Source organism: Ascidia mentula, chromosome 3 (genome assembly GCF_947561715.1).
Source record: "Ascidia mentula chromosome 3, kaAscMent1.1, whole genome shotgun sequence".
NCBI classification, from domain to species: domain Eukaryota; kingdom Metazoa; phylum Chordata; class Ascidiacea; order Phlebobranchia; family Ascidiidae; genus Ascidia; species Ascidia mentula.
Window position 1 is genome coordinate 3,772,642 of NC_138568.1, and position 24,192 is coordinate 3,796,833.

A 24,192-nucleotide genomic window follows, 5' to 3' on the forward strand; every position below is an offset into this window, starting at 1 on the left:
GTTCTTGACTATGATAACAGTTGTCTCAGAGGAAGACTCCACAACAGCGGAAACATGCTGTGCGCAAGCAACGCCTGCGAAAAAACTGTTGGCTGCAACGTAAGTCTCTCCTGTCGTAGAATTCTGCACTGATTTCGGCGCAAATATTTTATCCTTCAGAGGCTTGCTTTTCACCAAATGTTGTATTTTCTTTTTTTTTCGATGCGGTCTCTTTTGACGAAATGTTCTTTGCAAGCAAACATGCATCACGTTTGTTTGGGATTGGATTTTTTATATCAGGGCATTTCTTCATTTTATTTTCAGTTGGAGAATCACGTACTTAAATAGTTGCCTTTATTATTGCTTTTAATTGCAGTTGGACAGCGGAAGTCCGGTGTTTTGTCGTTTGAAGAAAGGCGACGCTTGTTCCAGTTACTATCTGCCCGTGATATTCTCTTCCAAGCAAGACAAACAACAAGGGGGCTGCAATAGCAATTTCACCGTTCTCGCTGACATGGTGTCCACGTCTACGAATGCTCTCTCCCACCACGCGGCTGAAAAGGTCTCGCATTCCAAATTTCTGGAGTCGTTCATGTTTGTGAGTGGGGAACCGCTATGTTCTTCTATGCTCAAGCAGTCCTACTGATTTTCTGTTTCCCTTTATCTTGACTTTCACCTAGTTGACGGACGGAACGAATACTAAACTTTGATTTTTGGTTGTACATAGGTTTTGCCTCTTTTTAATACACGCATAAACTCACGATTGTCTTCTACAAAAGTTTAAAGAGAGAAAGAGTCTAAGAGGTGTTAATATTTTTGTAAAAACTCAATTGTCGCGGTTTAGATCTCTTGGTCAGATAAAAGGCGCTTGAAAGCTTTATTGGAAGCAGCAACTTCACGATAAGCTTAACAAAAACCACTCAAATAGCAAAAAAGATCAATGTGTTCATCTAAATGAGAAAGTTGTTTGTATCAGTTTTGTAAGTTATTCCAAAAAAAACTTGACTATGGTATTTTGCCTGGCAAGTTTCATGTATTTTTCTGGCTAACTAAGCGCGACTGCATTCGGTCACCAGCTACAATGATGAGCCTTGACCGGTAGTAACAGTGCGCACAATACTGTCTGCAACTCACATATAAGCGTAACCACTACAATTAACTCCAGAAGGCCAGCCGGGCACCATGACAACTTTTCCAGCGTTTTGATAAGTTTTAAGTTAACAGTGCTGAAGAGCACGTCACTGCAACGATCAGCGTACAAGATATTGAAAATTAGACCACGCATTTTGGTTACATACGTTTGCCGCGTGAATAATTTCAGTGTGAATAATTTATGGTCGAATCTTCGTCACAGAAGCTCTTGCATTACGTCTTTAAGCTGTAAGGTTTTATCCGGAGAATTACCGCTGTTTAACTCATTTGGAGTCTACCAATTTTGCTCCAAGATCAAACTTTGTGGCGAATATGTTGCATATTTCCTATTTCGATCCTTGTGTGTTTGCACCAACTTTGATAAGGTTTCGATATAATAATAGATTTGCTCAAATAGGGGCAAATGTGCCTAGCACTGCCCTGGAGCGACTACTTGTGGTAAATAATTTTCTTTGTTCAGCACATAGGACAAATTAAAGGGACGAATCTAAAGATTTGATGCAATTCTACAAGATTGGCATCCAATGTTCAACGATTCCGCTGTTCGTCCGAATCATGACTGTTGTTTGTGACCTGAATTTGGTCATGCTTTCTGAAGCACTTCAAATACCTGAAGCAATGTTGTGCCAATCACTAAACCACTCTTTTGTAAACTTTTGGTGGCCGTGTATTTGAAAACAAAGAAAATTATATACAACCGGTAATCGTAATCGTTAGACTTTTCCAATCCGTCGACTAAAAACAAACAATAGCGCGAAAAAGTCACACAGAATTAATACCAAGGCTCGATCATGGAGGAGCATGGTGCTTGGTCCTCCGCAAGCATGTAGGTCTCCTGCAGATCGTCGTGGGAGGCCGCTGTGGCCGCAAAGTGGGAGATGGCGTTTTGAGACGTAGAAACCATGTCGGCGAGGACAGTAAATCTTCCTTCGCATCTTCCCCCATTCGTATCATGTTTAAAGGAGAATATCCCGGCAAGATAGTAACTGGAACACTCATCATGTTTATTCAGACGACAGAACACCGGACTTCCGCTGTCCAACTGCAAAATAACAACTACGTGACTTATACAATCCTTGACAAGTGGGCCCATAACGTCTTTTGGGTGTAGCTGCATAATTATATTACATAAAATCATGATAAATTCTTCTTTAGGTTTTTGACAACTTCAGGAAATTTATAATTTATCTAAAGATTAGATGGAAATGCGTTTTGAGTAAGATTTAAAACAAGTTTCCTTGCAAGCGTTGAGAGAAAACAAAACCTTACTTACACTGCAGCTGACGGTTCTGTTTTGGGCGTTGCTGGCACACAGCATGCTTCCGCTGTTGTGAAGTCTTCCCCTAAGGCAGTTGTTATCAAAGTCGAGAACCACCTTTGCTTTTTGAAGTATGCTCGATATCCTACTAATTGCTCCACCTATTAAAAAAAACAAGTTCGGATTAATTGGACGAATATTTTAATAGCACTTTAGGGTAATTTTTGCCGTTGCTTTTTTAAACAGACTGGCCAATTTCATGACGTAGTGAATTAGAGTGCTGATCGTTTAAAAATGACTTCAAAGCAATGTATGTTCTTGCTGGCACATGCAGGTTCAGTTCACCGCGAAGTTTTTTACATGGCGAACACAGTCATCGTGTCACGATCTTAAGGTCCGACGGCATCGCGCTGAATATGTATAAGAGCCATTTGGGCCATGATACACCCACTCTACAACTAATAAACAGTCGACAGCTGGTAAATAAAGCTGTGGACCGTGCTCATGATCGCAAATTTAAACCTTATCGGACGCTTGATTTTTCATATCTCATTCTGACTTGTCAGTGAAAAGTTGTTTTGACCAGGTTTAACTGTATGCCATTGTACTCTATACTCGCTTGTGTTTTGTTCGTGTAGTGTAATATCTCATAATTCCGAAGCACAACACAATCAATGCCTAAAGTGCGTTTTAATATATTTGATTATGATGGATTTCAACCAAACACGTATTGTTTAAACTTTGATCAATTTGATGCATTATTGCGGACCTGCTCAACAATTTATTGTTTAAACTTAAAATATACAATAAATATCTACTATCTGGACGAAGAATTTAGAACTAGCTTTAAAGGAATTATTGAGTGCAATTTAAAAGATGTCATTACCTTTCACAGACATTCCGTGACCGATGCCGAAGCACACGGGATCCACTTGTCTTTCCGCTTTTCTCCGGAGACAAAGGCGGTTTTTCTTTGTTGGTTTGACAAGTCTCAGAATGGCAAGATCCTTTCTGCACATAACAAACATGGTCGATTTGTTGAACAACATTTACTCACTTCTTTGTCTTTGAATCGGCCGGATAATTGTCATAGTAAATTAACATTGAAGTTAACATTTTTGGATCACATTTAACATTTCTCGTCTCTTCTTCCTATTATACAACCTATTTTTTTCGGGTATTTCCTTATGACTACACAAAACAGGATGACTGCAAGGTATACCTTCGTATGTTGCTTCCTGTCACTGTATCCTCCAAGTGGGGTTCATGGTTGCCATGCGGTATGCCAGCAAAATTCTGAATTGCTTTCAATGTCCCAATTTTTCGATCCCTAAACCCATTGTCGTCGACCAGAATATCCATCTCGCCTATGCTAACACGTATCATTCGCAAGTTTCTATTCCTACAGAAAAAAAAACACATATATTCACAAGGTATTTAGAAGCATGCAAGCCCTATTGCTCATTTAACTAAGTGTAGATGTATGGATGTAGCTCTGTGTTCTGATAACAACAAACAGTCGTCGAGACTGACTTTTCAGGAGAAATAACTTGAATTTAATTTTGGCGTAAAACAACATCAGAACTCTCTGTGCTGTATGATTCTTGAGATTTACACATGAACACCACTATAACTTACTTTACACAATGAGCCGCAGTCGCTATCACGGTCTTGCTGAGCAGAGCCCCGCCACAAATAAACTTGTACCCATGCCTTTGTATCTCGAAAATTGCCACCGACCACGGAAACTCGTTCTTAGTCGCGTCAATTCCTTCTCCTGAACAAGAACGAGTTTTTATTTTTGTTACTACGCATTTTACGTGCAATGCGTGAATATAATGATCATGGCGAATTTAAAAATTTTGGTAGTTAGTTTTTAGGTAGATGTAATTTAACGCATTACCAAAACATCGTTCATAATTTAAGTGTTGTCACAGAAGATGAGGGACACAGAATTTTTGATACTCGAAGCTTTGCAGCGAACAATCCGATTTGATACTTATAGGCGAAGTATTTGTGCTTCCGAGAAGAAAAGACACACAAAGCATTTTGAAAACAGCTATGCGTTTGAAACAAGTACAGCCAATGCTTTTTGAGCTTTTTAATATATATCATCAGGATGAATTTCAATCAAACACACTTATCCTTTTGTCGATTTGCTCGTTGTCCCTGCGCCGCTCTTGTCTTTGCGGGCAACACGTCTGACCGCAAGTAACGCACTCCTGATTATATGACATTGTGAAGATTTCGGACGGGCGATATCCTGTAATTAACGAAAGTATAAGTTCCAGGAGCATTCAATAATGTTGCTATTACTGTGCAAGTATTGTGCGCCGAACATATGGAAGAAATTTTGTACCGTTTTGGCATGTTTCTCCGATTGATCCGCGATCAAAGTGGACAACATCCTGATTCCTGAAACGAGATGAAACGTGTTTTATGTTCGAAATTTTTTTTTTATAATTTTCTTTGCTTTAATTTGTGATAAGCTTTAGTTGTATAATTAAATTTAGAATAATTTGTAATGAGCGTTTTCATTATATGCCAAACTGTGTAATTATATTTATAATTATAAACAACATTGCATTCCACCTGGTAATTAGTCATACCTAGGCCGAAAACCATGATACGCAGACTTCGTCTTTGCCAGAAACGGCAAAGAAAAAAACGCCAGGGATTGGAAAATTCGAATCAGCTTCAACATATTTGATGTCCAAAACTTGTTGGTAGAAGATTCGTAATTATCAGTCCAAACGATTTTTGGAATACTTTTTCCCTGAAAATGTAAACAGTTGCGACAAATAACTCTGCAGCAGCTCTTACCTTATGTGGTAAACGCTGCCAATCTCACCTGTTATATACGTAACTAAACAGGAAACATGTCTAAGGTTGTGTCTTCAACCTGAGCACTTTGCGGTTGTGTTTTTGCTTTCAGGAAATTTTCATCGATTAATTGCAAGTAAGAAAACCTGATTGCACCCAGGGTTCTTGGAAAACGCGGATCACTATCGGATTTTCTTTAAATATGACCTCATGAATGCACTCTTGTGAGTAGAATACTGCGAAAATAATCAAAGCAATTGTTTGGGCACGCGTTTGCCATTTACAAGCCTTATCAATAGAGTGCAACAAGTCATATTCAACCTCTCCATAGAAATCTCTGGTCCTTCCAAGGGGCATTGGACAATTGAATGCCAAGCCTACTTACCGCGGAAACCAATGCAGCCGCACCAAAGACCGCTACGACCATTATTCAGCCATATCACAAAGCACAGGAAAAGCACGCGATATCCTATAGTTAATTGCTGGATATAAGTTCAGCTTAATTAAACTATTTTTAAAAGTATCCTACACAACATTAAGATATACTTTTTGTGAGAAATCGTCAATAGACTTCGTGATATGTATTTCTATGTTAACTTATTATTTTGCAAACTCAATTGGACATCGTGATTTAGGTAAAGACAGAATAAAGATTACCATGATACCGCGTGGGAATATTATATTTGTTAAAATTGGAATTGAATTGCAACGTATGACTTAATGAAATGCGGCCATAACATTTCTTCAATTCGCTCAACATACCACATGTCGTTTATTGTTGACATTCCACTCTTGAAGCTGAGAGGTCAAGCCATTCTACTGGCGTAAGTTTCATGGACCAGACTTTTCTGGCAAGTTAGGACGTTTTTATGTAGTTTTTTGCAGATACTTAAGATAAAGTCAAACGCATGAATACCATTTTCAAATGATTTATATAACTTGACCAAACAACTTCCCATTTAGTTACTACTGCGCCTACTTGTTTAGAAGCAAACAAAATGATTGCGTCGTATTAATTTCATTTGATTTAAAGCTCTGGAGCAACTTATCAGGCAACTATGTTGATGAAGGGGGAAACATACTAATGTTTGAAACGCACTTGATCTTAACTTCATTTGATGCCTGAAACGTCTGTGCCACCTTAGTATATCATATTATGCTTATCTACTTGGAAACAAATGTAGGACCCTAACCTCAACAAAACAAAGAAGTTATATTTCATGCAATGGCGTGATTGGCAGGATCGCCCCACTGTGCAGGTCCTTACTTCAGTTAGGCTATACTTTAGTGAAATAGTCGTGTTTTTTATATATCCAACGACCACAATAAATTACCTTTTTTAAATATTGCAAAATGCTTTGACCTATAGTTTCATCACTGCAGCTGTTAACTAAGGGACGTTCTTGAGGCTAACTTGTTTTCTGTACAGCTTGATTGCTGTCGAGTATCTTGCATGAAAACTTTCCGTGTTTTTTACTTCGATGTAAAAGTACCTCCTGAACAAAAACTGTTTTTTTTCTGTAACTGGTAATAATATCATTAAGTGCGTTCAGGAAAAAATATCTAAGGAAGATTCGTGTTACCATCGGCGAGACGGATATCCTGGTCGACAACAACGGGTTTAGGCTGTACAATAAACACGCCTTAAAGGCAATTGAGCATTCATCTTACATTCATCGGGACTACGCCATCAACGAACCCCATGTAGAGGATACCTTAGCAGGGGTAATCAGGTAAAGGGTATTTCAATTGATGTATTTTGCTGGCACAATTAAACGTGTATTCACCGACGCTTCGCTTGGCTTCATCTTGGTAAAGAACAAATTGATTGAAATACAATATGCAGCAACAGCAACACGCTATTAATAATTTTATTGTTTTTTTGTGCCAGTAGGATTTTGAGTAAAGTAAATTGCTTGAAAACAAGAATTCGTGTTCGGGTTTAGGGTAAAAATACGTTTTCTGTTCAACGAAATGTTGGATAACATTATATTATACAAGGCAAAAACGTGAAGCTTTATTAAGATTAAATTAATATGTGCTCTTTTTATCGTTTGGCAGAAACGATCTGGCTATTTTGAATCTTGTCAAAGAACAAAGGTCGTCTTTGCCTCCGGAGAAGGACACTGAGGCAAAGAGACCCTAAGTGCTTTGGTATCGGTCACGGAATCTCTTTGAGAAGTAGGGATATGTGTTAGAAAGATTCGCCGCAACCATTTAAAAATTTAAAACTATCGCCAACAGTAGAATGTGTAGTAGTTTTCAGTGATGTCATACATATAGACTTTTTTATTTCGGTGCCACATTTTAACCCAAATTGTAAAATGGATGATAGTAAAAAAGTCTCTATATCGACTTCCCATTTTGACGTATACAGTCGAACGCATCGCTTCTTGATAATTCACGTAGGAAGAAGCTGTCCATTCTTTTAATAGATGGTGTAACAGGGAACATATCAAGTATTCTACAGAAGGCAAAGGTGGTTCTTGACTATGATAACAGTTGTCTCAGAGGAAGACTACACAACAGCGGAAACATGCTGTGCGCAAGCAACGCCCGCGAAAAAACTGTTGGCTGCAACGTAAGTCTCTCCTGTCGTAGAATTCTGCACTGATTTTGGCGCAAATATTTTATCCTTCAGAGGCTTGCTTTTTTCCAAATGTTGTATTTTCTTTTTTTTTCGATGCGGTCTCTTTTGACGAAATGTTCTTTGCAAGCAAACATGCATCACGTTTGTTGGCGATTGGATTTTTTATATCAGGGCATTTCTTCATTTTATTTCAGTTGGAGAATCACGTACTTAAATAGTTGCCTTTATTATTGCTTTTACTTGCAGTTGGATAGCGGAAGTCCGGTGTTTTGTCGTCTGAAGAAAGGCGACGCATGTTCTAGTTACTATCTGGCCGGGATATTCTCTTTCAAGCAAGACAAACAACAAGGGGGCTGTGATAGCGATTTCACCGTTCTCGTCGACATGGTGTCCACGTCTACGAATGCTCTCTCCCACCACGCGGCTGAAAAGGCCTCGCATTCCAACTTTCAGGAGTCGTTCATGTTTGTGGGTGGGGAACCGCTATGTTCTTCTATGCTCAAGCAGTCCTACTGATTTTCTGTTTCCCTTTATCTTGACTTTTATCTAGTTGACGGACGGAACGAATACTCCACTTTGATTTTTGGTTGTACATACGTTTTGCCTCTTTTTAATACACGCATAAACTCACGATTGTCTCCTAGAAAAGTTTGAAGAGAGAAAGAGTCTATGAGGTGTTAATTTTTTTTGTCAAAACTCAATTTTCGCGGTTTAGATCTCTTGGTCAGATAAAAGGCGCTTGAAAGCTTTATTGGAAGCAGCAACTTCACGATAAGCTTAACAAAAACCACTCAAATAGCAAAAAAGATCATTGTGTTCATCTAAATGAGAAAGTTGTTTGTATCAGTTTTGTAAGTTATTCTAAAAAAAACTTGACTATGGTATTTTGCCTGGCAAGTTTCATGTATTTTTCTGGCTCACTAAGCGCGACTGCATTCGGTCACCAGCTACAATGATGAGCTTTGACCGGTAGTAACAGTGCGCACAATACTGTCTGCAACTCACATATAAGCGTAACCACTACAATTAACTCCAGAAGGCCAGCCGGGCACCATGACAACTTTTCGGGCGTTTTGATAAGTTTTAATTTATGGTGCTGAAGAGCGTCCAAGATATTGAAAATTAAACCACGCATTTTGGTTACATACGTTTGCCGCGTGAATAATTTCAGTGAGAATAATTTATGGTCGAATCTTCGTCACAGAAGCTCTTGCATTACGTCTTTAAGCTGTAAGGTTTTATCCGGAGAATTACCGCTGTTTCACTCCTGTGGAGTCTACCGATTTAGCTCCAAGACCAAACTTTGTGGCGAATATATTGCACATTTCCTGTTCGGTCCGGGTGTGTTTACTCCACATTTGATAAGGTTTCGAAATAATAATAGATTTGCTCAAATAGGGGCGAATGTGCCTAGCACTGCCCTGGAGCGACTACTTGTGGTAAATAATTTTCTTTGTTCAGCACATTAGGAAAAATGAAAGCGACGGAAATAAAGATTTGTTGTAATTCTACAAGATTGGAATCCAACGTTCAACAATTCCGCTATTCGTCTAAATTATGACTGTTGTTATTGACCTGACTTTGGTCATGCTTTCTGAAACACCTCAACATACCAAGAATAAACCACTCTTTGAAACCTTTTGATGGCCGTGTATTTGAAAACAAAGAAAATTATATACAACCGGTAATCGTAATCGTTAGACTGTTCCAAATCCGTCGACTGAAAACAAACAATAGCTCGAAAAAGTCAAACAGAATTAATACCAATGCTCGATCATGGAGGAGCATGGTGCTTGGCCCTCCGGAAGCAGGTAGGACTCCTGCAGATCGTCGTGGGAGGCCGCTGTGGCCGCAAAGTGGGAGATGGCGTTTTGAGACGTAGAAACCATGTCGGCGAGGACAGTAAATCTTCCGTCGCATCTTCCCTTATTTGTATCATGTTTAAAGGAGAATATCCCGGCAAGATAGTAACTGGAACACTCATCATGTTTATTCAGACGACAGAACACCGGACTTCCGCTGTCCAACTGCAAAATAACAACTACGTGACGTATACAATCCTTGACAAGTGGGCCCATAACTTCTTTTGGGTGTAGCTGCATGATCATGATAAATTCTGTTTTAGGATTCCGACAACTTCAGGAAATTTATAATTTATCTAAAGATTAGATGGAAATGCGTTTTGAGTAAGATTTAAAACAAGTTTCCTTGCAGCCTTGGGTGAAAACAATACCTTACTTACACTGCAGCTGACGGTTCTTTCGCGGGCGTTGCTGGCACACAGCATGTTCCCGCTGTTGTGAAGTCTTCCCCTAAGGCAGTTGTTATCAAAGTCGAGAACCACATTTGCTTTTTTAAGCTTGCTCGATATCCCACTAATTGTTCCACCTATTAGAAAAAACGAGTATTTTTATAGCAATTAAGGGTAATTTTTGCGATTGCCATTTAAACAGAGAGGTCAATTTCATGACGATGCGAATTAGAGTGCTGATCGTTCAAAAATGATTTCAAAGCAATGTATGTTCTTGCAGGCACATGGGGGCTCAGTCCACCGCAAAGTTTTTTACATGGCAAACACAGTCATCTTGTCACGATCTTAAAGGTACAACGGCATAGTGCTGAAAAAAATAAGCATTTTTCCCTTGATCATTGCGTCTGCGATGTGCGTCTACGGCGGTAGAGGTGGCTCAAAAACACGGAGGAAAATTACGCGCTCGTACTCCAAAACTGGGGCCATGATACACTCGCTATACAACTAATAAACAGTCAACAGCTGGTAAATAAAGCTGTGGACCGTGCTCAGTATCGCAAGTTTAAACCTTATCGGACGCTTGATTTTTCATGTCTCATGCTGACTTGTCCGTGAAAAGTTGTTTTGACCAAGTTTAACTGTATGTCATTGTACTCTAAAATCGCTTGTGTTTTGTTCGTGTAGTGTAATATCTCATAAATCCGAAGCACAACACAGTCAATGCGTAATATGCGCTTTAATATATTTTGTTAAGATGGATTTCAATCAAACACGCTTATCCTTTTATTAATTTGATGCATTATTGCGGACCTGCTCAACAATTTATTGTTTACACTTAAAGTATACAATAAATATCCACTATCTGGACGAAGAATTTAGAACTACCTTTAAAGGAATTATTGACTGCAATTTAAAAGATATTATTACCTTTCACAGACATTCCGTGACCGATGCCGAAACACACGGGATCCACTTGTCTTTCCGCTTTTCTCCGGAGACAAAGGCGGTTTTTCTTTGTTGGTTTGACAAGTCTCAGAATGGCAAGATCCTTTCTGCACATAACAAACATAGTCGATTTGTTGAACAACATTTACTCACTTCTTTGTCTTTGAATAGTAAATTAACATTGAAGTTAACATTTTTGGATCACATTTAAAAAACAGCATTCTCGTCTTCTGCCTATTTTACAACCCACCAGATTTTATTCAATGGTTTTTTTTTCAAAGGTATGTCCTTACGACTACACAAAACAGGATGACTTCAAGGTATACCTTCGTATGTTGCTTCCTGTCCATCTATCCTCGATGTGGGGTTCGGAGTTGCCATGCGGTATGTCAGCAAAATTCTGAATTGCTTTTAGACCCTGTATTGGTCTCTGCCTAAACCCATGCTTGTCGACCAGAATATCCATCTCGCCTATGGTAACACGTATCATTCCCATGTCTCTATTCCTACAGAAAAAAAACACATATATTCACAAGGTATTTAGAAGCATGCAAGCCCTATTGCTCATTTAACTAAGTGTAGATGTATGAATGTAGCTCTGTGTTCTGATAAGGGTGATGGTCACGTGAACGCGCTTATAAACACGTTTAGAGCGTTTTTAAACCAAACAACAACGTAAATAATATAATAAAAATTAAGTGGATTCACAGAAAATTATGTATCAACAAACAGTCGTCGAGACTGACTTTTGAAACGAAACAACTTGAGTTTAATTCTGGCGTAAAACAACATCAGAACTCTCTGTGCTGTATGTTTTTTGAGCTTCACACACAAACGCCAACTTTAACTTACTTTACACAATGAGCCGCAGTTGCTATCACGGTGTTGCTGAGCAGAGCCCCGCCACAAATAAACTTGTACCGACCCGTTAGATTCTCGAAAATTGCCACCGACCACGGGAACTCGTTCCTCGTCGCGTCAATTCCTTCTCCTGAACAAGAACGCGTTTATATTTTTGTTGCTACGCATTTTACGTGCAATGCGTGGAAATCGTGATCATGGCGATTTTAAAAATTTTGGGAGTTAGTTTTTAGGTAGCTGTAATTTAACGCATTGCCATAACATCGTTCATAATGTTGTCACAGAAGATGAGGTTCACAGAATTTTTGATACTCGAAGCTTTGCAGCGAACAATCCGATTTGATACTTATAGGCGAAGTATTTGTGCTTCCGAGAAGAAAAGACACACGAAGCATTTTGAAAACAGCTATGCGTTTAAAAAAAGTACAGCGGTTAAGCTTTTTAATATATATTATCAGGATGAATTTCAATCAAACTCACTTATCCTTTTGTCGATTTGCTCGTTGTCCCTGCGCCGCTCTTGTCTTTGCGGGCAACACGTCTGACCGCAAGTAACGCACTCCTGATTATATGACATTGTGAAGATTTCGGACGGGCGATATCCTGTAATTAACGCAAGTATAAGTTCCAGGTGAATTCAATAATGTTGCTATTACTGTGCAAGTATTGTGCGCCGAACTTATGGAAGAAATTTTGTACCATTTTGGCATGTTTCTCCGATTGATCCGCGATCAAAGTGGACAACTGCCCGCTTCCTGAAACGAGATGAAATGTGTTTTTTGTTCGAAATTTTTTTTTTTATAATTTTCTTTGCTTTAATTTGTTTGTAAAGCTTTAGTTGTATAATTAAATTTAGAATAATTTGTAATGAGCGTTTACATTTTATGCCAAACTGTGTAATTATATTTATAATTATAAACAACATTGCATTCCACCTGGTAATTAGTCATACCTAGGCCGAAAGCCATGATACGCAGACTTCGTGTTTGCCAGAAAGGGCAAAGTAAAAAACGCCAAGGCTTGGAAAATTCGAATCAGCTTCAACATATTTGATGCCCAAAACTTGTTGTTAGAAGATTCGTAATTATAAGTCCAAACGATTTTTGGAATACTTTTTCCCTGAAAATGTAAACAGTTGCGACAAATAACTCTGTAGCTCTTACCTTATGTGGTAAAAGCTGCCAATCTCACCTGTTATATACGTAACTAAACAGGAAACATGTCTAAGGTTGTGTCTTCAACCTGAGCACTTTGCGGTTGTGTTTTTGCTTTCAGGAAATTTTCATCGATTAATTGCGAGTAAGAAAACCTGATTGCACCCAGGGTTCTTGGAAAACGCGGATCACCATCGGTTTTTCTTTAAATATGACCTCATCAATGCACTCTTGCGGGTAGAATACTGCGGAAATAATCAAAGCAATTGTTTGGGCACGCGTTTGCCATTTACAAGCCTTATCAATAGAGTGCAACAAGTCATATTCAACCTCTCCATAGAAATCTCTGGTCCTTCCAAGGGGCATTGGACAATTGAATGCCAAGCCTACTCACCGCGGAAACCAATGCAGCCGCACCAAAGACCGCTACGACCATTATTCAGCCATATCACAAAGCACAGGAAAAGCACGCGATATCCTATAGTTAATTGCTGGATATAAGTTCAGCTTAATTAAACTATTTTTTAACGTTTTAATGCAACGAATGGTTAAAAGTATCCTACACAACACTAAGATATACTTTTTGTGAAAAATCGTCAATAGACTTCGTGATATGTATTTCTATATTAACTTATTATTTTGCAACCTCAATTGGACATCGTGATTTAGGTAAAGACAGAATAAAGATTACCATGATACCGCGTAGGATTATTATATTTATTAAAATTGGAATTGAATTGCAACATATGACTGAATGAAATGCGGCCATAACATTTTTTCAATTCGCTCAACATACCACATGTCGTTTATTGTTGACATTCCACTCTTGAAGCTGAGAGGTCAAGCCTTTCTACTGGCATAAGTTTCATGGACCAGACTTTTCTGGCAAGTTAGGACGTTTGTATGTAGTTTTTTGCAGATACTTAAGATAAAGTCAAACGCATGAATACCATTTTCAAATGATTTATATCACTTAACCAAACAACGTCCCATTTAGTTACTACTGCGCCTACCTGTTTAGAAGCAAACAAAATGATTGCGTCGTATTAATTTCATTTGATTTAAAGCTCTGGAGCAACTTATCAGGCAACTATGTTGATGAAGGGGGAAACATACTAATGTTTTAAACGCACTTGATCTCAACTTCATTTGATCCCCGAAACTTCTGGGCCACCTTTGTTTTTCATATTATGCTTATCTACTTGGAAACAAATGCAGGACCTAACTTCAACAAAACAACGCAGTAATATTTCATGCAATGGCATGATTGGCAGGATCGCCCAACTGCACAGGTCCTTACTTGGAGGTCACAGCTATCGTACCGCGATCATTAGAGGTTTGCAGGCTTGGCAGCCCAGCTGGATCAGCCAGTTTTTTCTGACAAGTCGAAGCAAGATTTGAAAAATCAATCATCCCCGTAATGTCGTGGGTATACAAATCGTGTAATAAGTTCGCATGTTTTTATTTCTTTTAATAATGCAAAAATATCAAGAAAATATCATGTACAAGGCAGGGTCAAGGTCGTAATTCGTTTCCATTCCGTCCACCATGGTACAAACTCACATAATGTAGAAAGTAAGGAGAAAAAACGCACGTGCGTCCGATCCAATAATCGAGTTATACCTAATCGCAAATTAACATTTTTGAAAAGCAAAAGGCAATATAAAAAATTTTTGCACCATGCAGTGGTAAGTTATTAAGAATTTTCTGAGAAGAAACCTGCAGCACCACTGTATACGTTACAACAAATGTGCTACAGCTTTTTGCGCTATTGCGCGAAGCGGAGTTGTTGGTAACTAGGCACCCGAGCGCTTTTAATTCACCATGAGACTGACTGTATAAATTATTACCACAAGCTTGCCTAATATCATGCACAATGTCCTCCTACAAGCATGACAAAAATGCGTGGTTGATTCATTTGCATCCACACTGGCGCAAAAGCTTTCAAAACCTTAATGAATTGTAACAATTCTACGTCTCGCTTAAAACGCGGCATTGGGTAGTGAAACTTAATCTTTTTTATACCCATACTACTGGTGCAGGTCCTGGCGTGCTCGCCAATGTTACGTCTGTCTTTCTCAAGGCTCGTAGGACTTGCTTAAAACTAGTAGGGTATATATGCCTTATACGCAGAAGCAGTCAAAGATTTCATATTAACGGACGCTAGAGGCGGTAAGGAGAAGTTAAAACGTTTAACTTCTGTATTTTTGTCAGAGCCCTTGCTGTGGCAGATAATAGCCGCGCATCATTTAAGGACACTTGCCAAGAAGGTATTTCTTATAAAGCCTAATCCGAATCCAGCAAATGTTTTTGTGTATTTTTCAGCATACCTTCCGCCCAACAACATTACAATGCTAAACGGTGGTGTGTGTGTTACTTGCGGTCAAACATACTGCCCACAGGGGAACGTGAATCGCAGAAATCTAAAACAAACAGACGGGATAATAGTTGACTTTTTGTAGATCCTCAAATAAGATCTTTACCCCAACGCTGCCTACATAATTCGAAAAAGACCCCGGACCCCGCAATAACGGATCACCACAAAATCCAGGTTTCATTAAATGGCCGATAAATCTTACTTCAAGTTTCACCAAGACATGCGTTTTCCTCCAACGTGTTGTGTTACGTCATTCCCAGTGCTGACTCAGTAAAAAGGGCAGGAAGAACGTGCAGTCTGACCTACTCTACACAAATCCTATATGATATCAAATTATTATCTTTACGCAAAACGTTGGATCGGCGGCGTAGAATTTTCTCCGGCTGATTTTACATTCTAAATTGTACGATTCTAAAAATCGAGTTGTCCTAAATATGCGAATCTCGCAGACTGTGACATCAAATTGTTCTCGTCTTCTTTCAACAAGGAGAACAAGGTCCCAAGTCATTTGTGTAAACATTATTTTAACGATTCTACTTCACACCATTCAAGTTTCCGGAGGGTCGGTCGAATCGTTTCCCCAAAAAATTATTATTCCCAAATTACAAGCTACGATGTGACAAAAAATCAAAACCAATCTCATCGTCTGGTGCCAGGTAGATACCATACGCCAGTGATTCCCAAATTTTTTTGTGGTTGCGTACCACTTGGGTGTAAAACAATTTCGACGAGTACCACCTAGTTGCGTGTTACAAAGTAATGTAGGGGATGAAGTAACAAACATTTTTAGAATACTTAACTTACGATTTTTTAAATTCGAACTAAATCCACAAATTACGAAAAGGGGCTCGTGTACCACCTGAAATGTCGTCGCGTACCATAGGTTGGGAAACACTGCCTTACGACAATTGTGTCTTTGTTGTTTTGTGTTTAAAAAACACCCAGCAATTTCGTTACCTGATTGTTTCAACCTAGTCGTACGCCTCCAATCCACGCGGTTTGCTTTGTCAGCCACTGATCGTCAACTGAGCAACGTATTTTTTTCAAAATATTTTCAATGTCACGTGACCACCTTCGCATGGGCAGGCCATACAGAGAATTACGCATTCTACTGACATTCCACGAGGATTCAAACTTCACCCAATCCTACAAGATATTTGCGCAGAAATCGGTAGTTTTTTTCGTGGTTCCGTGTTTGCAAAGAGATGATGACGATATTCGTTTACGCATTCCACTGCTATTATAATACTGAATTGATGATTTTGAAAATGACAGCGGTTTTTTGTAACAGATTGCGAATTTGGTATTATGAATTGTGGTTTAATTCTGATGCATTATTTTGTCATCACTTTGGGAATGGGGTTATAAATGCTAACCTGTGTTTTTGGCAGACCACGAAACGAATAATAATTGTTGCATTTCTTGGGACTGAAACCAAGTCTCCTTTGTGTTTTCCAGGATTCCAGGTTGTAAACCAGGTTGCATTTCTTACAATTAATGGTGGTGAATAACAATTACCTAAATATGTCAACACAACCGCAAGGTGTCCAGGTGTGGAGCCTTAACCAACAGGTTTCCTGTGTGCTGTGTATAAAAGGAACTGAAAACATAGATCTTACCAGGTACAACGCCGTAGTAAAATGCGTGTAGCGTACTGGTTTGCGATAATTGCTTTCCTAAATGCAAATAACGTTGAAAGCATCATAGGAACCAATTGTAATAAACTTGCGTTTTTTAAATTATCTGTAGATATTGTCACACCGATACGCCGGAGGGTTAAAGTTCACTTTGTCAAATATGTTTGCCCTGAAGCGGATGTGGCAAACTCTGGCCTTTGTCTCATTGCAATTGGTGCTGGTGAAGTCTCAGTATAATAACATCTTATCAAGGTATGTATGAATACTTGGCCGAAGTAAGGCAATTACACACATCACAAATAGTTTCTCGCTGTCGGTTTCAGAAGGCTTCAAATGATCAACAGCAATAGCGCGTCACAAGGGGAAAGTTGTGAATCTGGTTGGTAGACCTTTCATTTAAACTAACTTGACATTAATTGGAATTTAAAACAAAAGTCCTCATAACTGGCATGTGCCATTGCTCTAGTCGAAGTCATCCAACGCGTGTGCGTCTTTTGCAGGATATCGTCCATCCCACATATTTACAATGCTCTACGGTGGTGAGTGCGTTTCTTGCGGTCAAACGTGCTGTCCCCAGAGAAACAAGCGTTATGGAGGCACGGAGCAAATCGACAAAAGAATAAGTGAGTTAAGAAACGCATTTTCTCCATGCAAACGAATAAGCCGCGTGACAAAGTTTGCTGGGGAAACAGATTTACCAGACACACTTTTCAAGAAAAATTAAATTTTGATTATTTGAAGTTTGAAGAAATTGATCATTCAAGAAAGACAAAAGTATAACCAATCACACGTTTCAAATGATAGCTTTAATCTATAACTAACCATACATGCGCAGCGGTTGTCGGCTAAAAATTAATTTATTGGGCTTAATGCTTTAGCAATATTTCTTGTTCAGGAGAAGGAATTGACGCGACTAAGAACGAGTTTCCGTGGTCGGTGGCAATTTTCGAGAATCTAGTGGGTCGCTACAAGTTTATTTGTGGCGGGGCTCTGCTCAGCAAGACCGTGATAGCGACTGCAGCTCATTGTGTCTGGTAGGTTAAAATATTTCCGTGTGCATCACGACTCCTCAGCTTCCATGCCACTTCACTTTGGCTATAATTCAGCCAACTTGTTTTCTGTACAGCTTGATTGCTTTCGAGTATCTTGCATGAAAACTTTTCGTGTTTTTTACATCGATGTAAAAATACCTCCTGAAGAAAAACTGCCTTTTCTGTAACTGGTAATAATATCATTAAGTGCGTTCAGGAATAAAAATCTGAGGAAGATTCGTGTTACCATTGGCGAGACGGATATCTTGGTCGACAACAACGGGTTTAGGCTGTACAATAAACACGCCTTAAGGGCAATTGAGCATTCATCTTACATTCATCAGGACTACGCCATCAACGAACCCCATGTAGAGGATACCTTAGCAGGGGTAATCAGGTAAAGGGTATTTGTATTTTAATTGATGTATTCTGCTGGCACAATTAAACGTGTATTCACCGACGCTTCGCCTCCTATTCAACTTGGCTTCATCCTGGTAAAGGAAGGAAGAACAAATTGATTGAAATACAATATGCAGCAACATCAACACGCTATTACAGTTATTTTATTGTATTTTGTGCCATTAGGATTATGAGCAAAGTAAATTGCTTGAAAGCAAGAATTCGTTTTCGGGTTTAGGGTAAAAATACTTGTGAGTTTTCTGTTCAACGAAATGTTGAATAACATTATATTATACAAGACAAAAAAGTGAAGCTTTATAAAGAATAAATTATTATGTGCTCTTTTTATCGTTTGGCAGAAACGATCTGGCTATTCTGAATCTTGTCAAACCAACGAACAAAGGTCGTCTTTGCCTCCGGAGAAGGACACAAAGGCAAAGAGACCCTGAGTGCTTTGGTATCGGTCACGGAATCTCTTTGAGAAGTAGGGATATGTGTTAGAAAGATTCGCCGCAACCATTCAAAAATTTAAAACTATCGCCAACAGTAGAATGTGTAGTAGTTTTCAGTGACGTCATACATATAGACTTTTTTATTTCGGTGCCACATTTTAACCCAAATTGTAAAATGGATGATAGTAAAAAAGTCTCTATATCGACTTCCCATTTTGACGTATACAGTCGAACGCATCGCTTCTTGATAATTCACGTAGGAAGAAGCTGTCCATTCTTTTAATAGATGGTGTAACAGGGAACATATCAAGTATTCTACAGAAGGCAAAGGTGGTTCTTGACTATGATAACAGTTGTCTCAGAGGAAGACTCCACAACAGCGGAAACATGCTGTGTGCAAGCAACGGTCGCGAAAAAACCGTTGGCTGCAACGTAAGTCTCTCCTGTCGTAGAATTCTGCACTAATTTCGGCGCAAATATTTTATCCTTCAGAGGCTTGCTTTTTTCCAAATGTTATGTTTTTGTTTTTTTTCGATGCGGTCTCTTGTGACGAAATGTGCTTTGCAAGCAAACATGCATCACTTTTGTTGGCGATTGGATTTTTTATATCAGGGCATTTCTTCTTTTTATTTCCAGTTGGAGAGTCACGTATTTAAATAGTTGACTTTATTTTTGCTTTTAATTGCAGTTGGACAGCGGAAGTCCGGTGTTTTGTCGTCTGAAGAAAGGCGACGCTTGTTCCAGTTACTATCTGGCCGGGATATTCTCTTTCAAGCAAGACAAACAACAAGGGGGCTGCAATAGCGATTTCACCGTTCTCGCTGACATGGTGTCCACGTCTACGAATGCTCTCTCCCACCACGCGGCTGAAAAGGCCTCGCATTCCAACTTTCAGGAGTCGTTCATGTTTGTGGCTGGGGAACCGCCATGTTCTTCTATGCTCGACCAGCCCTACTGATTTTCTGTTTCCCATTATCTTGACTTCCAGCTAGGTGACGGACGGAACGAATACTCCACTTCGATTTTTAGTTGTACATACATTTTGGCTCTTTTCATTACACGCATACACTCACGATTGTCTCCTACAAAAGTTTCAAGAGAGAAAGAGTCTAAGAGGTGTTAATTTTTTTGTAAAAACTCAGTAGGCGCGGTTTGGATCTCTTGGTCAGATAAAAGGCGCTTGAAAGCTTTATTGGAAGCAGCAACTTCACGATAAGGTTAACAAAAACCACTCAAATAGCAATAAGATCAATGTTGTCATCCAAATGAGAAAGTTGTTTGTATCAGTTTTGTAAGTTATTCTAAAAAAAACTTGACTATGGTATTTTGCCTGGCAAGTTTCATGTTTTTTTCTGGCTAACTAAGCGCGACTGCATTCGGTCACCAGCTACAATGATGAGCCTTGACCGGTAGTAACAGTGCGCACAATACTGTCTGCAACTCACATATAAGCGTAACCCCTACAATTAACTCCAGAAGGCCAGCCGGGCACCATGACAACTTTTCGGGCGTTTTGATAAGTTTTAATTTATGGTGCTGAAGAGCGTCCAAGATATTGAAAATTAGACCACGCATTTTGGTTACATACGTTTGCCGCGTGAATAATTTCAGTGAGAATAATTTATGGTCGAATCTTCGCCACAGAAGCTCTTGCATTACGTCTTTAAGCTGTAAGGTTTTATCCGGAGAATTACCGCTGTTTCACTCCTGTAGAGTCTACCAATTTTGCTCCAAGACCAAACTTTGTGGCGAATATATTGCACATTTCCTGGTCGGTCTGGGCGTGTTTACTCCAAATTTGATAAGGTTTCGAAATAATAGATTTGCTCAAATAGGGGCGAATGTGCCTAGCACTGCCCTGGAGCGACTACTTGTGGTAAATAATTTTCTTTGTACAGCACATCAGGCCAAATGAATGCGATGAAACTATAGATTTGAGGTAATTCTACAAGATTGGAATCCAACGTTCAACAATTCCGCTATTCGTCTGAATTATGACTGTTGTTATTGACCTGACTTTGGTCATGCTTTCTGAAACACCTCAACATACCAACACTAAACCACTCTTTGAAACCTTTTGTTAGCCGTGTATTTGAAAACAAAGAAAATTATATACAACCGGTAATCGTAATCGTTAGACTGTTCCAATCCGTCGACTGAAAACAAACAATAGCGCGAAAAAGTCAAACAGAATTAATACCAAGGCTCGATCATGGAGGAGCATGGTGCTTGGCCCTCCGGAAGCAGGTAGGACTCCTGCAGATCGTCGTGGGAGGCCGCTGTGGCCGCAAAGTGGGAGATGGCGTTTTGAGACGTAGAAACCATGTCGGCGAGTACAGTAAATCTTCCGTCGCATCTTCCCTCATTTGTATCATGTTTAAAGGAGAATATCCCGGCAAGATAGTAACTGGAACACTCATCATGTTTATTCAGACGACAGAACACCGGACTTCCGCTGTCCAACTGCAAAATAACAACTACGTGACGTATACAATCCTTGACAAGTGGGCCCATAACGTCTTTTGGGTGTAGCTGCATAATCATGTTACATATGATCATGATAAATTCTGTTTTAGGATTTCGACAACTTCAGGAAATTTATAATTTATCTAAAGATTGGATGGAAATGCGTTTTGAGTAAGATTTAAAAGAAGTTTCCTTGCAGCCTTGGGTGAAAACAGAACCTTACTTACACTGCAGCTGACGGTTCTTTCGCGGGCGTTGCTGGCACACAGCATGTTCCCGCTGTTGTGAAGTCTTCCCCTAAGGCAGTTGTTATCAAAGTCGAGAACCACATTTGCTTTTTGAAGCCTGCTCGATATCCCACTAATTGCTCCACCTATTAGAAAAAACGAGTATTTCAATAGCAATTAAGGGTAATTTTTGCCATTGCCATTTAAACAGACAGCTCAATTTCATGACGATGCGAATTAGAGTGCTGATCGTTCAAAAATGATTTTAAAGCAATGTATGTTCTTGCAGGCACATGCGGGCTCAGTCCACCGCAAAGTTTTTTACATGGCAAACGCTGTTATCTTGTCAAGATCTTAAGGTACAACGGCATAGTGCTGAAAAAAATAAGTATTTTTTCCTTTATCATTGCGTCTGCGATGTGCGTCTACGGTGGTAGAGGTGGCTCAAAAACACGGAGGAAAATTACGCGCTCGTACTCCAAAACTGGGGCCATGATACACCCGCTCTACAACTGATAAACAGTCGACAGCTGGTAAATAAAGCTGTGGACCGTGCTCAGGATCGCGAGTTTAAACTTTATCGGACGCTTGATTTTTCATATTTCATTCCGACTTGTCTGTGACAAGTTGTTTTGACCAAGTTTAACTGTATGTCATTGTACTCTATATTCGCTTGTGTTTTGTTCGTGTAGTGTAATATCTCATAATTCCGAAGCACAACGCAGTCAATGCGTAATATGCGCTTTAATATATTTTGTTATGATGGATTTCTATCAAACACGCTTATCCTTTTATTAATTTGATGCATTATTGCGGACCTGCTCAACAATTTATTGTTTGCACTTAAAGTATACAATAAATATCCACTATCTGGACGAAGAATTTAGAACTAGCTTTAAAGGAATTATTGACTGCAATTTAAAAGATGTTATTACCTTTCACAGACATTCCGTGACCGATGCCGAAACACACGGGATCCACTTGTCTTTCCGCTTTTCTCCGGAGACAAAGGCGGTTTTTCTTTGTTGGTTTGACAAGTCTCAGAATGGCAAGATCCTTTCTGCACATAACAAACATTGCCGATTTGTTGAACAACGTTTACTCACTTCTTTGTCTTTAAATCGGCCGGATAAATGTCATAGTAAATTGACATTGCAGTTAACATTTTTGGATCACATTCAAAAACAGCATTCTCGTCTTCTGCCTATTTTACAACCTACCAGATTTTATTCAATGGTTTTTTTCAAAGGTATGTCCTTACCACTACACAAAACAGGATGACTGCAAGGTATACCTTCGTATGTTGCTCCCTGTCCATGTATCCTCCCAGTGGGGTTCGGAGTTGCCATGCGGTATGTCAGAAAAATTCTGAATTGCTTTTAGGGCCCGTAATTTTTCATGCCTAAACCCACTCTTGTTGACCAGAATATCCATCTCGCCTATGCTAACACGTATCATTCGTAGGTCTCTATTCCTACAGAAAAAAAACACATATATTCACAAGGTATTGAGAAGCATGCAAGCCATATTGTTCATTTAACTAAGTGTAGATGTATGGATGTAGCTCTGTGTTCTGATAAGGGTGATGGTCACATGAACGCGCTTATAAACACGTTCAGAGCGTTTTCAAAATAAACAACAACATAAATAATATAATAAAAATTAACTGGATTCACACAAAATTATGTATCAACACACAGTCGTTATAGAGACTGACTTTTCAGGAGAAATAACTTAAATTTAATTCTGGCGTAAAACAACATCAAAACTCTCTGTGCTGTATGATTCTTGAGATTTACACATAAACACCACCTTTAACTTACTTTACACAATGAGCTGCAGTCGCTATCACGGTGTTGCTGAGCAGAGCCCCGCCACAAATAAACTTGTACCGACCCGTTAGATTCTCGAAAATTGCCACCGACCACGGGAACTCGTTCCTCGTCGCGTCAATTCCTTCTCCTGAACAAGAACGCGTTTACGTTTTTGTTACTACGCATTTTACGTGCAATGCGTGGAAATCGTGATCATGGCGATTTTCAAAAATGTTGGTAGTTAGTTTTTAGTTAGATGTAATTTAACGCATTACCAAAACATCGTTCATAATTTAAGTGTTGTCACAGAAGATGAGGTTTACAGAATTTTTGAAACTCGAAGCTTTGCAACGAACAATCCGAATTGAAACTTATTGGCGAAGTATTTGTGCTTCCGAGAAGAAAAGACACTCGAAAAATTTTGAAAACAGCTATGCGTTTAAAAAAAGTACAGCGGTTAAGCTTTTTAATATATATTATCAGGATGAATTTCAATCAAACACACTTATCCTTTTGTCGATTTGATCGTTGTCCCTGCGCCGCTCTTGTCTTTGCGGGCAACACGTCTGACCGCAAGTAACGCACTCCTGATTATATGACATTGTGAAGTTTTCGGACGGGCGATATCCTGTATTTAACGCAAGTATAAGTTCCAGGAGCATTCAATAATGTTGCTATTACTGTGCAAGTATTGTGCGCCGAACTTTTGGAAGAAATTTTGTACCGTTTTGGCATGTTTCTCCGATTGATCCGCGATCAAAGTGGACAACATCCTG

At 39.2% G+C, this 24,192-nt stretch overlaps 3 protein-coding genes across 3 annotated transcripts; all 3 read right to left on the minus strand.

Moving 5' to 3' along the window:
• Positions 1 to 819: 819 nt before the first annotated feature.
• LOC145894757 (transmembrane protease serine 9-like) lies at positions 820 to 3,505 on the minus strand. The gene is made up of 6 exons (XM_082983403.1): positions 3,447 to 3,505; positions 3,276 to 3,400; positions 2,405 to 2,550; positions 1,911 to 2,173; positions 1,114 to 1,220; positions 820 to 884 (listed from the first exon to the last, which is right to left on the minus strand). Exons 1-6 carry the CDS (start codon positions 3,503 to 3,505, stop codon positions 820 to 822), a joined length of 765 nt encoding a protein of 254 aa, XP_082839529.1.
• A 6,054-nt stretch (positions 3,506 to 9,559) lies between these two features.
• LOC145894759 (kallikrein-14-like) lies at positions 9,560 to 12,827 on the minus strand. The gene is made up of 8 exons (XM_082983406.1): positions 12,812 to 12,827; positions 12,516 to 12,614; positions 12,360 to 12,462; positions 11,851 to 11,994; positions 11,325 to 11,504; positions 10,981 to 11,105; positions 10,045 to 10,190; positions 9,560 to 9,829 (listed from the first exon to the last, which is right to left on the minus strand). The coding sequence occupies exons 1-8, from the start codon at positions 12,825 to 12,827 to the stop codon at positions 9,560 to 9,562; spliced, it is 1,083 nt and encodes a 360-aa protein (XP_082839532.1).
• An 8,275-nt stretch (positions 12,828 to 21,102) lies between these two features.
• On the minus strand, positions 21,103 to 24,192 carry LOC145894760 (kallikrein 1-related peptidase b27-like). The gene is made up of 7 exons (XM_082983407.1): positions 24,141 to 24,192; positions 23,922 to 24,044; positions 23,426 to 23,564; positions 22,897 to 23,076; positions 22,538 to 22,662; positions 21,603 to 21,748; positions 21,103 to 21,441 (listed from the first exon to the last, which is right to left on the minus strand). Exons 2-7 carry the CDS (start codon positions 24,016 to 24,018, stop codon positions 21,103 to 21,105), a joined length of 1,026 nt encoding a protein of 341 aa, XP_082839533.1. The 5' UTR covers positions 24,019 to 24,044; positions 24,141 to 24,192.